At 43.3% G+C, this 16254-nt stretch overlaps 1 protein-coding gene across 1 annotated transcript; it reads left to right on the top strand.

Annotated features, from left to right (window-relative positions):
• Positions 1-323: 323 nt before the first annotated feature.
• LOC307022153 (zinc finger protein aebp2-like) lies at positions 324-15014 on the top strand. The gene is made up of 8 exons (XM_079654779.1): positions 324-1607; positions 11668-11896; positions 12388-12495; positions 12601-12787; positions 12880-13004; positions 13345-13412; positions 14329-14442; positions 14523-15014. Exons 1-8 carry the CDS (start codon positions 1087-1089, stop codon positions 14533-14535), a joined length of 1365 nt encoding a protein of 454 aa, XP_079510905.1. The 5' UTR covers positions 324-1086; the 3' UTR covers positions 14536-15014.
• Positions 15015-16254: the final 1240 nt, after the last annotated feature.

Raw genomic sequence — 16254 nt, 5'->3', positions numbered from 1 at the left:
TGTTTCTTGTGAAAAACAAATTATATGGTAGTAAAAAAAAGGAGTAAAAAGGAGACGATCTTGAGATTGTTTTCCCAAAAGAATATGTATAAATAAATTCTACTTAAGATTTCTGTCACGACTCAATCAATATCCAGGTTAAGGTATATGGACTAAAATGTAGCATTATATACCTGAACTTTGATATTTCTAGTGAGCACTTTTTCTCCATTTTGCACAGGCAGTACAGAAGCAGGCCTCAATTTCAATGCAACAAGTTGGCCACTAAAATCAGCATGGTTCAGATTAACGAGAGAATGAGTGGTAGTTCAAGACAAGAACGGCTGTGGTAAAGTCAAGAAAGCTAAAGCAGGCTAAGGAGAGTTGTGGTGCCTGCAGGAATATGCACCTTGCTGAGATAAGAACGTGCCTTTTCAGCACTTTTTGAGTTGGGTCATTTTCTGTTTGTCGGAACACGTGGAGCTGAGAGGCCACAATGCCGAAGATCGTCTATTGATACGAAGGTGACACACATTCAGTCTGCTCCCCAACGCAGCTATTTCCTTTTTTTATTCTTCAAATAAATAATTGTACCCTACATGTTTTTACTATTGATCAGATTAGACATTCCACTTGGCTCGATACTGAATATGAAAGGAAAATAAATAGTTTCAGATTAGCTACTTTAGAAAAGCCTAATTCATTTTACGTTACCCCGAACTAGCCTGGCAAAAAAAACACTTCTGTGTATAAGTTGTTTTGTAGCAAAATTCATGGTTATTAATATGAAAATGTGTATTTTGTTTACACATATGAAAAGGTAAACTACACCGCAACGTTACAGTTCAAGATTTAAACCATATGTAACAAGTAGAATAATGCCGTTTAGAGATGCACTCTATTGCAGCGTTATGAGCAAAGTTATTGTTGGACGTATTGAGTGAGAGATCTTCTGAATACACAACCTTTGGCCATGCGGAGCCGCGACGTCATCAAACCCCCTGCTGTGTTACGCTTGAAGCGGAGAGTGTGAGTGGAGGAAGAAGGGCAGCCTGAGGGCAACTTTTCCATTGGAACATCACAATAATAGCTTTGGTGCTCTACGAAATGGCTCAAATAACGAGCGAGGGTGCCGAACAAGATTCTCAGCCGACGTCGAATCAAAACGGAACCGGGGAAACAGCAGAAACCGGCAATGAGGGACAGGCCGTGCCGGACCCCAAACAGGAACCGGGCGACAACAACGAGAACAGAGCAGGAATGGACGCGAGCGGTCGTGGTGTGGCGGCGGAGGACGGGGACAGCCTGTCTTCTGTGTCAGACGCTGACAAAGAAACAGCATTACCGAACAAAAACCCCGACAACGACGGAGGGGAACCCGACGGCAAACTCTCTGAACCGGGGAAAAGTCCCGCACAAGGGAGTTTGGCGAGTAGCACTGATTCCGCACAAGAGGGCTCCCGGGTGCTGAGACAAGAACAAAGAGAGGGGGAGAGCGTGTCCTCCTCCTCGCCGGCGGACCGCACAAAGAGCACGGAGAAAGCCGAGCACGGCACCAAGAGAGCGGCCAGCATGGAGGGGACCTCGTCGATCGGAGAGCCTCTCAGCCGGATGGATTCAGAGGACAGGTATGTGAAGTAGTCTGCTTTATGAAGGCCTTACGCTCCTTTCAGAACAGCATGGGTGGTGTGGGACCACAACACGATGCGGAGTCCACCGGGTGATAGCTGCGGTCCATTAGTTTACAGTGTAAAGAGTTCCAGCTCCGGCCTCTCGGTCCAGGAGTCAGACACCCGTTAGATGAAGGGTTCTTTGCGAAAGTTGTTTTAACATAGCATTTGTATATTATTATTTTTAATAGGCAACGAGCACTGTTGTGGGAAAGTTTTCATAGGGTTTGGATTTGATCCATATCAACAGTAATGGTACTGTTTGCACAGCATGTTCATCATCTCACAGTTATCCCATTCACCGCAGTACTAACAGCCGTCCATACCCCGCCCCCCCAAATATACATAGAAGAGGATGTATTAGACACTGGCGTTCAGAGGTAGCAGAACCCCTCAGCCTCGTGGTCACAGTGAATCTGGACCGCAAGCTGTTTTTGTGATTCCCACAGGATCCAACCTGGGAAACTCACAACCACTCAGTGGGTGTGTGGGTGGGGGTCCGGGCTGCACTATTAAGGAAAGTTTGATCAAAATCGCAAAATATGTGGAAATATCTGAATGAAGTATTGTGGAGCTGCAGAGAAGTATACTTTACACAAATCTTGTCATACAGGTCCCCTAAAATAAATCACACCACGATCATTTGTATCTATTTTTCAATGATAATGTGAATGATGTTCAAAAGGATTATACCCTCTTATATCACGTCATATTGCAATACCAATTTGAATCAAAACAATACGTGGTTTTGTCCAAATGGTGCAGCCCTAGTAGGGATGGCCCCACAGCCCGCAGAGCCACAGCAGCACATTGCAGGGAAGAGCGTGGATGTTAATGGGTCATTTTAACAAACCAATTCAACTGGGCTGCTATTGGTGATCATTTGCAGACCCACAAGATTTTGATTAAAAAAAGACTAAATGGTTGGTTTGGTTTTGTATGTAAGAGAAAAGAGGATGCAGAGACATGCAGTCTCTCCTCAGAACATGTCATGTACACAGGTTTTAAATCTTCGAAACCTGCAATATAAGGCATTTTCATACCACTTTTCAAACGAAATAAATCCAACTTGCAGCAGACTTTAATGCATGCTTGGTGTAAGAACACCTGTACACGGTGAACAGGCAGACGTAGTGAGGGTATGTTAAACATTGGTTTTACGAGTACTTGTCTCTGATTGGTACTATTTATCAGAAGACTTGGATTGGTGCATCCCTACTAGTGGAACAGTTTATCATGTTGAACATTTTAGTGTATTCAGATCAGAAAATTCTCTCACTGTAGCTACTGAACAGAGTGGAACAACTTATTTCATCCAACTGATAACAGTCTTGCTATAGCTGCTGCTCATAGTCCCAATACCATAACTACAGGAAACAGGACATTTAACTAACGTATGCGGCTATGCGCCATCTCAAATATTTTGCAATTGCCCTCAATTTGTCCTTCAGCAAACAATGACAAAATATTAGTCCGAAAGTTGCAGACATTATAAAATGCTGGATGTCCGGAGGGAATGTCCCAGTCACGTTTGTCCGTTCCAGCTTTTCATTTCATTTCAAACCTTCATTTAACCAGATTGTCCCTTGAGATCATAGATCTCTTTTTCAAGGGAGACCTGCAGAAACAGTTGAGCTATTGCATGAGCTCAGGATCTTCCTTTAAGAAAGGTTAGACATCAGCGGTGAGTCTTTGGGCCTGAAAACTAAGCTCCATTAGAACTGATGCATCCAGAGAGGCAGTTTGCCCTGCAACCAAGGAAAGAACATCGCTCAAAAAATCTGTTACGACTTTGATATATTTTGACTTGTTTCTCTGACACACTGAAATTAGTATGAGTTCATAAGTTTAATGGAGCTTAAACTAGGACGATTGAATAGTCGTTATACAGTGTAGATCAGGGGTGTCAAACTCAATTTCATCTCGGGCAACATTAGCATTACGGTCGCACTCAAAGGGCCGGTTGTAACTACATATTATATATATAATATATATATATTTATAAAACGGACAAGTCAAATCAAGCAATCTGATTGGTTCTTAGCCGTGATATACTGAGCGTATACCAGGGGTAGAATTGTAAATTACTTTTCACAACAAGTCAGTATCCCTCCGCGTCTGAGAAAAACAGTATACCGTTGGGCTGAAAAGCAAACTGCCTGCAGTTTGCTTTTCATACTGGAACAAGAAAGCAGCGGAGAAGTAACGGGGCAGAAAGCCTCCTTTTTACGCAGCGGTCCAGACATAGACATCAAACGGCAAAACATATTCAGTGTGCAGTTCCTTTGGCATTAGGGCAGGGATATCTAGACACTTTCCAAGGTTTGACATAATGAATTGTGCTACTTTTAAAGCAAGCAACGATGTTTTCAAATCTGTAATCAAAGAGGTCTGCAAAAACGCTATCGAGCAATCAGATTCCTTGATTTGACTTGTCAGTTTTATAAATATATTTAAATTTCTTCCGTTACGAAACAAACTTACAAATCATAAGATGGAAACATTTAAGATTAACTTCGACCTCCGGGGGGGTCTTACTATAGTATTGAGGAGTGGATTGAGCAGTGCCTATCTCCAGAAAAAAAAGCACCTAAACTACGACATGCAGAGCTACGTGAAGTGCAGGTAGACCAACTGGAAAAGTAGCACCATTCAAAAGCTTTCTGATGCGGGTCTTGAAACAAATCAGAGAAATTATGACAGTTAGTGGCCACAGGTGCGAAAGCTCTCTCAAGAGCTACTGGAAGCCCAATCTCGGGGACCGGAGAAAGTGGAGCAATATTCTCGCCACGCCAAGCAACAGCCTCGAACAACCTCAACCTATACAAATGACCACGTAAGCCATGCTACTGATGCTGGACAGTTTTTCAGTGGATGCACAATAAACAGCAACATACACATTAATGTAAATAAACAGCCAAATAATGGATCAACGCTCTCTGTCTAATATGTTCGCTTGCTGTTAGTGTTGTTGCATAGCAACCACCTTGCACTATGTTTTGTGCAGAAGGCAACGGAGAGACTATTTTATTTTGAACATCATTATTTACTAATAAAAACTATTTAAATTAGAGTGTGTATTTTTCTTTCATATTGCCACACTTGGTAACCGTTTTATAAAAGCAATAGCTCACTTCAGGCCGTGATATAAGCTCATTATATCACAGCTAAGGGGCGTGGTTCGGCCCGACGCGAAGGCCTGTCGTGAGCTATTGCTTAAATATATATCAAACGATGTATTATATTACATTATTGCCTCTGAATTGGATTATTATCGGATAGGATAATAACTTAGTAATTAACTTCGTGTGAAAGCAGAAGTCCAGGGCAAATAATTGCAAGTCTCTTGCATGTCACAAAACGAGATGCATTGTGGGACATGTAGTTTATGGGCAACCTGCTTCTGTAAATCGCCATGTAACCGTATAATAAACATATTATATTCTTTGCAAGCTCTTGCGAGGCCACATAAAATGAACTCGCGGGCCGGATTTGGCCCCCGGGCCTTGAGTTTGACACCCCTGCTGTAGATGATAACATGGTAAGAAAGTGATCAAAGACGTCTGTCGGACACGTCAGCCTATTAAATAGCCCCACTCTTTTATTAACCCGTGGGTTACATTGACTCGCAATACGGATCCAGACATCAATCTGCAGTGTGGGTTCATCCAGTACATTTCAATCTACAACTCGTACTTTTCCCCCTCTCAGTGCCAAGGAGAATATGAATATCTCAACACTTTTTAATCATTCCACCATGTAGGAAAGAGTCCTACCCGTCAGCTGCATACATGTGAAGGGCTATGAACCTGCACATCCAGAATAACCCTGCAGTACTTGAACACACCAGCTGACCATTCCCCACAGCATGGCAGTATTTACAGCAGCAGTGTTCAGCCCAGAGTTTCCGTTAGCCGGTGATTACCGTACTATGACCGGTAAAATATGCTGAAGACCGGCAAATCTAAATCTCCGGTCAAAATGTCAGGTCAAAAAATAATTTCCCCTTAGCGCAATACCGCATCAGTTGCACCACTTACGTAAAAGACAAGAAGAGTCAATTCTAATGTGTAACATTTAATGTGGAGAAAAAGATTTATCCCCCGGCAGAAGACATTTTGACCCCTCATGTAAACAAATGCATAATACTGCGCTATACTTTGCCGCCACACCCCGTTGCCAAGCAACGGTTATTGTTTGGTGTCCTTGGATATGCAGGCAGTCATATCATTAGCCAGAACTAGCTAGATCTGATCGATAGACATACACGCGAGTGAAGTCTAATCGGACGCGAGAGAGATCAGATCAGCTGCTGCTGACGGAGACACGCAGCTCTGCATGATCACTTGCAGCTCTACATGATGCAGCTCTATGATCACCTGCAGCTCTATGATCACGTGCAGCTCTACATGATGCAGCTCTACATGATGCAGCTCTATGATCACCTGCAGCTCTACATGATGCAGCTCTATGATCACATGCAGCTCTGTCTGCTGTGAAGGAACGGTGAGCGGAGCAAAACAAGAGACTTAGCTATTTTATCTACCTCTGGAACAAGCTAAACTAGTTATACATATGTTTATTCTTCACTGTCGGGTCACTCATTACTGGATCAGTGAGCTGCATGAGATACTGACAGGCTGTCAGGAGAGAGACGGCCCGTCCACACAGCGGTGTTGGAAGCTTCTTCAGACAAGCCCACCTCCAAGCTTTTTCCAAAGCCGCTGTGTGGACGGGAGAGGGGGAGGGATAGAGGAAAAGAGAGAGCTTCCGCTCATTTCTCCCGTGTTATTATCCAAAGTGAATGTAAACTTGAATAATGTACATCATTTGAATGTAATAATTAAGTTGATTGTTGTTTGTGGAAGCTCCAGTGAATGAGCCCCATTAACTGAGTTTTAAACATCACTTTAAATGGAAGATTTAAAGTGATGTTTAAATCTTCCATTTAGGCTCCGCCCACTCGATTGGATCGGCGATCTGTATTGGCCGATACTGATTCCGGCAATCGGCCCCAAAATTGGCGATCGGAGCATCCCTAGTATAAAATGTACTAACCCTGTCCGACACTGAACCGAAGGCTGTGTTTACTCACTGTGACTGTGGAGCCATTGCAGATGGCTTTGTGGGAGGGGTCTGTTTTTACTGCTTCATTCTCTCTGCACCCTCAGAACACTGCATTAGAAACTTCACACACAAGCAGTCCATGCTTTTCCATCTCAGTTGTTCTTGTCTCCACCTGCTGTGTGTCTAGTAGGGATGTGCATCTCCATCACTGAGGCTGATGCGATGCGCATCTCGATACGTTGCCAACAATACGATACCTTTGAAGCACCAGGCGATGCGATACGATTCACCCCTGTTGCGATACCGTTCGATACGATTTGATTCAACATTATGCGATTCGGGGTGGTGCGATTCAACACGATGCAAAATAATGATACTTCAATTAGGGTTGCCAGAAACTGACCATGATAAAAATCGATTATTCGGCAGCCCTGGCGAAATAAATTCCTTGATTATGCGGGCTAAAATCCTTGATTATGCGATTAAACATGCAGGGTTTTTATGTGATTTTATGCGGTGAGATTGCGGGAAGTTGCGAAATATGCGGAAATATCCCAAATATGCGGGAAAAAAGAATGACAATGTTTTTAAATATTGGGCTGTCTTATTTATTCTCTCTCACACACAACCTGCCACTAACGTTAAACCCCTTTACTATTCAATTAAACACATTCAATGTTTATTTATTGTAAAAGCAATTGGGCTATTTTAATCTCACACACACACACACACACACACACACACACACACACACACACACACACACACACTTCTCCGCCTCATTCTGTTTTCATTTACTCGTTCGTTATCTGACCAGCTTCAATCTTGTAGGCTACTCACTTCGTTTCTTGTAGCCCTCGAAAGGGTTTTGGAGGTTGATGCCTCGGTGAACGGGAGTTGAATGGCTTTCTTGTCCGCAGCAGCAGAAAGCATTTTCGAATGTTTGAATGAATCAAAGTGGGTCGCCACCGTCTTTTCTCTTATGCTCCAACACACAGTTGCACGGGGTGCAGAATAGTTTCCCCCCACTTTTTGCCCGGTCTTTAGTAGAAATGTTCGTCGGTAAATGAGATGGATTAGATTTTTTCATCTTGGTGTTTTCTCTATCGTGTGAGCTCCACACGTTCACTCTATACAGTGTTGTTTACATTCTGTGATGCGCGAGCTGATGACGTCACGTCAAGACAACTTTTTTTCCCCTCAACTTTGTGTGGAAAAATGCGGGGATTATGCGGCCTTTTGATAAATATGCGGCCTTTTAAAAATCTGCGCCATTTTGCTGATTATGCGGTAAATTCTGCGATCGCAGAATTGCGTCTTTCTGGAGGGTCTAACTGTAAATACAGCTTGACAACATATACCCACAAACAGGGGGTATGTTGTTGGGTCTCTTTTAAATGAAAGAGTTTAGTCTCAAACTATTTTGAACGAAAAGTGATGAGGCAAGTCCTGTTATGTTTTAGCAAGGCAAGACAAGTTTTATTTATATAGCACCTTTCAACACAAGGCAATTCAAAGTGCTTTACAAAAAATGAAAGACATTAAGAAAATGGCATTTAAAATCAGTAATTAAAAAGAAAAGATAATAAAAGAAACATTAAAAGAAAAAATACATGGATAAAAGTTACAGTGCAGTTTAAGATATGAATAGTTCAATTAAAAGCAGCAACAAAAAGAAAAGTCTTCAGCCTGGATTTAAAAGTAGTAAGAGTTGCAGCGGACCTGCAGGTTTCTGGGAGTTTGTTCCAGATATTTGGAGCATAATAACTGAACGCTGCTTCTCCATGTTTAGTTCTGACTCTGGGGACAGAAAGCTGACCCGTCCCTGAAGACCTGAGAGATCTGGATGGTTCATCATTTAGCAGGAGGTCAGAAATGTATTTTGGGCCTAAACCATTCAAAGCTTTATTAACCAGCAGCAGTATTTTGAAATCTATTCTTTGACATACACAGGGTGTCCGCGGGGTCTTAAAAAGTATTAAAAGTTGATAAATCAATTTAGCGAAAATTAAGGCTATTCAAAAGTATTAAACGGCATTTTCCAAGGTATTAAGAAGGTTCACAGCAACGACAACATGAAACACCCTTTAATTTACTGAAACGACATGTCAGGAAACCCCACAAGGCGGCCCCATGCATAGCGCGCCGTAAAAGGCTGCTTATTATTTTAAGTTTCGTTGCCTTGCTCCGCTCTGTGTGGGGGGGGGGGGGGGGAACTAAACGACTACGGTAACGGGTCCCAAGGTGGGTAGACCGGCATACGCAACGCTCTGGGGGTCCAACGGCTCCGTGTGTAAGCCCTATATGATCATTTTCTGATAACGATGAAATAGCCCGCCTCCCTCTCCCCACGTCTCCTGCTGCTGCTGCTGGGCTGTCAGAAGAGGGGGAGGAAAAGAGAGGCAGTCACCGTTTATTAAATATTATTATATTATTATACAGAGAACAGAGTCGTTATCAATTTGTTTTAAAGCTCAATAAATAACAAAGAAGACCTCTGACCGGCACTTTTCTAGTTTTGTACGGAAGATTTAAACTTTAACGGACATGTTGACCGGCGGAACATTTTTTTTACGGAAACTGCCGCACGGTCCCCTCGTTCATTGGAAGAGGCGGAGAGGTGGGTGTTTTTCATCTGCTGGTGGACTACCTGAGAGATGCAGCAGGAGAACACGCCGTCCACTGCGGAGAATAAACAGAAGGGCAACCATGGCAACCATGCTCCGGGGTCTTCTTCGCTGCTTTTGGTGTATTTCGGGCGGCAGCAGCGCCACTTACAGGCATGACATATGTACTACATCGTTTCCAGCGGTGTAGTGTGAACGGACATGTTAATGAATCGAATGCGTGTGAACGGAAGCCTTTTTTGCGCTTGCGTATGCGTTTTACCGTATGCGTCCTTGTGGGGCCAGGGTCTAAGCCAAACTATATCCGGTCACAGAGATCTGCTATTTTAAAGTAAAGTCAACACAGATAGACCCTAAATATAGTCTATATTAAGAACGAGAAAAGTCTTAACATATATATCCTTTTTTGTAAACATATGACAAATGTGTGAGGGTGATGACGTCAGAGCATCGTCCTATGTGCCAGGGCTTAGCCCCGGACAGCCCCAGCCCAATTTAACCCCTGGGTATTTGTGAGGGAGCTCCTATATGGCATTACCCCGCTGAAGCTCACCAAAGTTTAACATATTTTCATAATTGTTTTGTTTATTGGTCAAATACTGGTTTCTGAGGAGTTTTACTGGAATGAAAGAGCACAGAGTCTACAGAAGCAAAAAAGCAGCATACTGCATTAAACCTGACCTTCACAGAGAGGTTGAAGTTCATGTGGAAAGGAGGCTTCAGTAGTCTGTCTGCACTCTGTTTAGTTTTGCTATCTTACAATCAATATATTAAAGTGTGTTGCCAATGTAACCGGTTAGAACTCAAAGTTGCGATGAGGTCTTAAAATGTATGGAAAGGATCTTAAAAAAGGTCTTAAAAGGTATTAAATTTGACTTCAGGATTCCTGCATATACCCTGCATACAGGAAGCCATTGTAAAGACTTCAGAACAGGAGTGATGAGATCCACTTTCTTAGTGTTAGTGAGGACTCGAGTAGCGGCGTTCTGAATTAGCTGCAGCTTTCTAATAGATTTTTTAGTGAGACCTGTGAAGACACCATTACAGTAGTCCAGTCTACTGAAGATAAAAGCATGGACAAGTTTTTCCAAATCCTGCTGTGACATTAGTCTTTTAATCCTAGATATGTTCTTTAGGTGATAGTAAGCTGATTTAGTAACTGTTTTAATGTGACTGTTGAAACTCAGGTCAGAGTCCATGACTACACCTAGATTTCTGGCTTTATCTGTTGTTTTGAACATTGCAGACTGAAGCTCAGTGCTAACTTTTATACGTTCTGCCTTGGCTCCAAAAACCATTACCTCAGTTTTATCTTTGTTTAATTGGAGAAAGTTCTGACACATCCAGTCATTGATTTGTTCAATGCACTTACTCAGTGTTTGAATTGGAGCATAGTCTCCTGGTGAAATTGCTACATAAATTTGTGTGTCATCCGCATAGCTATGGTAACTTATTTTGTTGTTTTTCATTATCTGAGCCAGTGGTAGATGTTAAAGAGAAGAGGCCCCAAGATGGAGCCTTGAGGTACCCCACATGTCCTATTTGTCAACTCAGATGTGTATTTACCTAGAGAAACAAAGTTTTTTTCTGTCCTTTAAGTAGGATTCAAACCAATTTAGAACTGTTGCAGAAAGTCCCACCCAGTTTTCTAGTCGGTCGAGTAATATGTTGTGGTCAATAGTGTCAAACGCAGCACTGAGATCTAATAATACTAACACTGAAGTTCTGCCACTGTCTGTGTTTAAGTGGATGTCATTGAAGACCTTTAGAAGAGCAGTCTCAGTGCTGTGGTTTGGACGAAAGCCTGACTGGAACACATCGAAATAGTTATTTAAATGCAAGAAATTACTCAACTGTTGAAAAACAACTTTTTCAATGATTTTACCTAGAAATGGCAGGTTTGATATGGGCCTGTAATTGTTCATTACTGAAGCGTCTAGATTATTCTTTTTTAAGAGCGGTTTAATGACTGCAGTTTTCAGGGCCTGTGGAAAAATACCTGAGTGAAGAGATTTGTTTACTATATGAAGTAGATCTGAGGCCATGCAACGAAAAACATCTTTGAAATATCCTGTTGGAACAAAATCAAGGCAGCAGGAGGACGATTTCAGAAGTTGAATAATGTCCTCTAGGTTTTTATCATTAATCTGATGGAATTGTGTCATGGTGTTTGAATTGATATTAGGTGGACATAGGGACAACACATTTGCGCTAAGAAAGTTAACAGCCATTAACCCATGCCAGTTCCTGTATGCTCCAGCTGTAAATGTAACGTTTATCGCTGTGAACTGTAAGTGTCCTGACGTCTCCTCCCTGTTGTCCAGCATCAGCAGCACCCTGATGGACATGGACAGCACTGCGTCCAGCGGGCGCTCCACCCCTGCCACACTCAACGGTCACTGTGGGGGGGCGGGCAGCGGATCCACAGCAGTGGGGGGGGGCAAGTCTCTGAGCTACACCTGCTGCTGGGACCACTGCCAGCTGCTGTTCCCCAGCAGCCCCGACCTGGCAGAACACATCAGAGCCACACATGTGGACGGGCAGAGAGGAGGGGTCAGTATTGAGCTTATTAAGGCAGGTGAATAATAAACCAGTTTAATTTCTGAAACTGTCAGGAGTACAGAGGCCGATCTTCCCCCATAATAACCAACCTACAATCAGGGAACTGCTAAATCTCTTTGCAGTGCATCCTCTTAGTTAACTCTGAATGTATTGAACCAAAATGTAGTGATTTAACCCGTACAACACCCTCTGACCTGACATGGCATTCAGCCCAACGACGACTCGGTGTGTCAGGGCCTTAAAGTTCTTCAAACCGTTGGTAGTAAATCTCAGGAATTTCACGGGGTACTCGGAGCCTTCTGAACTGCCTGCTTTGTTTTTCCACCATATCTGGAAAACCATAGGACACATTTACACCCAGGGGAGAATAAAAGACTCTGTAAAGAAACCACACCAAACCGGGCTTGGTGCTATGTTCAGGGGAATACTGTAATGTTGTGTTGACTGGTTATCAGTGTGTGCTTTATGTGCGTGTGCCACAGGTGTTTGTGTGTATGTGGAAGGGCTGCAAGGTGTACAACACACCATCCACCAGTCAGAGCTGGCTGCAGAGACACATGCTGACCCACAGCGGAGACAAGCCCTTCAAGGTGAGAAACACACCACACACTCCACTCCATCCACCCAGAGGCAGAATACATGCTGCTCAGCCTTTGGACCACAGCATATCCCTGACTCTTTAAGTGTTCCCGCAGTGTGTGGTAGGGGGCTGCAATGCCACGTTTGCCTCTCAGGGGGGGCTGGCCCGTCACGTCCCCACTCACTTCAGCTCCCAGAGCTCATCCAAAGTGTCCAACCTGGGCAAACTGAAGGAGGAGTCCCCATCCAAGGCTGGCCTCAACAAGAGGAGGAAACTGAAGAACAAACACAAACGCTCCCTGCGTATGTACACACACACACACACAACCAACTTCAAATACAAAGTACTCATCAGGTGCCTGTGAGTACTATTTGAAACGTGTTTTTATTTCCAGCCCGACCTCATGACTTTTTTGACGCTCAGACCATGGACGCCATCCGCCATCGAGCCATCTGCCTCAACCTGGCCACACACATCGAGAGCCTGGGCAACGGACACAGTGTGGTGTTCCACAGCACGGTGGGCAGGCAGGCAGACACACACACACACACACACACACACACACACACACTTGATGGAATCAAACGGGCGTGAGAGGGACTTGGAGAGGTATGCGGCCTCGTACGGCTGCAGAGTCCTTCAGAGCCTTCTCTGGGCTACACACACACACGATATCATAAACATAGGTGGCAATTCATAATTTAATTACGTTTCAGCATGATGGGAGGGTAAAGAAAGTGCTGCAATTGAATATATAATACATATACACACTTGTACCTGTTTCTCACACACACACACACACTGCAGGAATTAATTTGTTGTTTTGTTTAGATTTTCATGCCTGTGTCTGTGTGTTTAGGTAATAGCCAGGAGGAAAGAGGACTCTGGGAAAGTGAAGGTCTTGTTGCACTGGACGCCTGAAGACATGTGAGTCCCGCTCTTCTCCCCCCTTGTGAGCCCAGTAGCCGTCTGCGAGACACAGCTAAACCTAGCCCGAAACCAGCCAGAGCACACACACACCCGCAGCCTGGCTGGGAGTTTGTGTGTGTGCTCACACACCGACTCACAGCCTCGCCACGTCCACCGTCTCAGGCTGATAAATCCGGGGAGCTGCAGCTGAGAAAAGATTGAGTGTGTTACGTAACGGCTCCGCAGACGTAACGTAACTGCACTATACCCAAATACGTCACTGTACCCAGGAAGAAAAAGAGAAGCGTTCTGGGGCAGCATAGACAGGTCTTTTCTGTTTTAGAGTTTTACTCGCTACAGGGTGTACTTTGAGGGTTTGTGACTCTGCAGACCGTTTACATGAGGCGCGTTCACACCGGAGTACTTTTCCCGTTTAGTTCCGTTAGTACCCCTTATTTTGCGTTCACACCAAAAAGAGTACTTAGTGCCGGGAACTTTTACCCCCATGTTTAGTGCCTGCTAGAGAGGTTGTACTATCCTGCGGGGGGGGAAAAGTACGTGACTTCAGCGGCTTAATTTGCCTAATCCACCCTCAGGGAACTTATTCCGGTGTGAACGCGATCTGTATTTAGTTCCATGGGGGTACTAAGTGCTGGCACTAAGTACGGCAAGGTACTTGTTGTGAAAGTGGCTATGCATAAAAAGCTACATAACACACAAGGGGATGGGTAATAACCAGAAAAACATGACATGGGACCTTTAAGGCCACTCACAAAAAAAGAACAGGTTGAACCATTGTATTAGGAGCAGGGGCAGCTACTCTAATGAGTGTATATATAAATACTATACACACTCTGATGTCATGAGCCATGCATACAGAGCTGCAGCTGCTTTGCATACAGAGCTGAACTGTAACTGTGCCCCCCCCCCCCAGGCTGCCAGATGTGTGGGTGAACGAGGGAGACAGACTGCAGCAGAAGACCAAGGTGGTCCACCTGTCCAAGCTCCCCACAGACACCGCGGTGCTGCTGGACCCCAACATCTACAGGTGTGTGTTGGTGACCATGCAAAGGTACTTTTGGACATTGCTAGAAACCAATATTTGACCCTCTCTCTTTTCCCCTACAGGATGTTCTTCTAACCCCTTCCAGGTGAACTCCACTGTCACTTCCTGTTTGTCCCACCTCGAGGAGGAGGAGATGGAGGAGATGGAGGAGATGGAGATGATGTTTCCTCTTCATCTGCATCTCAATGTTCCTCTTCTCCCTTCCTCCTTCTCCCAGAGGATGCTGGGAGTTTAGTGACTTATTTGCCATGGCTGTCAGGGGCCGGCAGTGTTTCTGCCTTAGAGCTGAGTTTACAGAGGCATGTACAGGGAGGTGTTTAGGTAACACGACTAGACTGAAAACTAACTGTAGACACGCGTGTAGAGAAGCTGTCCTTGTAAATACTTGAGATTTGTAATATATTTTTATACTTTGAATTTGTTACTGTACTGTAGATAGACGTTTTGTTTTCTGCCGAACATTTTTAAATAGATGTTTAAAACTGATGATATTGGTCATGTGCATATAGTTGGCATTGCTCTGGTTTGATGTCATTAAACTTTTCCAACCTGAACTCGCTCTGAAGTCTTTACTGTTCATCACCACGGCAACAATCTGCATGTTTCTGTTACACTAGCTAGCGACATAGTTTTCCCATCAGGAATACATTGTGGTCATAAAAAAGCCTGTTCTGTAACGTGATTCTGTTATCTGTGTGTATAGTGGATAAACGACCCAGTACATAATGAGGATCTTCCAATAAATATACATAATAAGAAAGGATTATGGTCACCTGGAAAACGTGTTTGGGTTTAAGGGCAGAACTTTGAAAATAAAATTCTGCCTTTAAACTCAGAACTGTGACTTGCACTGAAGTCTGCCAATACAATTTGACTTTGGATTATTATAGTTTTATTCCACTCATGGCAAATATGATAAAACATGTACACTTGAAGCTGTTTTGATGGACAGGAGCAGGGAGCAGAAAGTCTTATTGTACTCAGGAATAGATGGCCTGTCAATCCCAGTTGCTTACAAATACTTCTAGTAACATGAAACCAAAACTCAACACAACAATCTACCATCAGAGAAACAGGTTACTTGGCTTCTTCATACTGTCTACAGCCCTTAAAATCATTAGGTAAAGACTTCCACAGTTTAACTGCAGAGATTTGAGAACAGCTGTTGCTCTTTGAGTGTGAGTTTAAATAATTATGCTTTATGTGATATTTTAATGTGTTGGCAACTGTAAACAAATAAATAACTAATACTGAGGACAATCACCACAGGCACAATTTGGGTTTGCACAGGGACATACTGACTGCAGGGGGGATTGAACCAGGAAATCCGAGGATCAGCGCACTAACCCACTGCACCACAGTTACCATGTAACGTCACTGTTTGCTTACACAGTCCATCGTTGTCTTTTACAATAATAATGTAAGTATGTATGTCTCATCACTGTCATTCCATGTCTTTTTGATTTTACAACAATGGATTTAATTTCACTCACTTCTCCAAGGAATAAGGAGTTCAACACGTTGCTTTATCCGTACAAGTCGGCCTGGAAAACTTGATTATTACCATTAATATAATGACTCGGTTATATCTTTAAGGATTTTCCAAGTGTGCCTAATATTATCTCTATCAATTAACATTTTGTTATTATGAGACAAGCCAAAAAAGAATTATAATATTGGTCATTTTATTATTGAGTTTATTATTCACTTGTATTTCCTTTCAGCAGTATTTGTTCTACAAATACACATGCCACAACAATATTTCTACTCTTTTCCATTTTAATTTCCACAGTT

The sequence above is a fragment of the Notothenia rossii genome, assembly GCF_949606895.1.
Source record: "Notothenia rossii genome assembly, chromosome: 10".
Classification (NCBI taxonomy): domain Eukaryota; kingdom Metazoa; phylum Chordata; class Actinopteri; order Perciformes; family Nototheniidae; genus Notothenia; species Notothenia rossii.
This window is presented reverse-complemented; position numbering and strand designations above follow the sequence as displayed.

Excerpts from the sequence above, each read along its gene's own strand:
- LOC307022153 (XM_079654779.1), top strand. The coding sequence starts at position 1,087 with ATGGCTCAAATAACGAGCGAGGGTGCCGAACAAGATTCTCAGCCGACG. Across the intron at positions 1,608-11,667 it reads CGGATGGATTCAGAGGACAG|CATCAGCAGCACCCTGATGG; the intron begins GTATGTGAAGTA and ends CCTGTTGTCCAG. Across the intron at positions 11,897-12,387 it reads TGGACGGGCAGAGAGGAGGG|GTGTTTGTGTGTATGTGGAA; the intron begins GTCAGTATTGAG and ends CGTGTGCCACAG.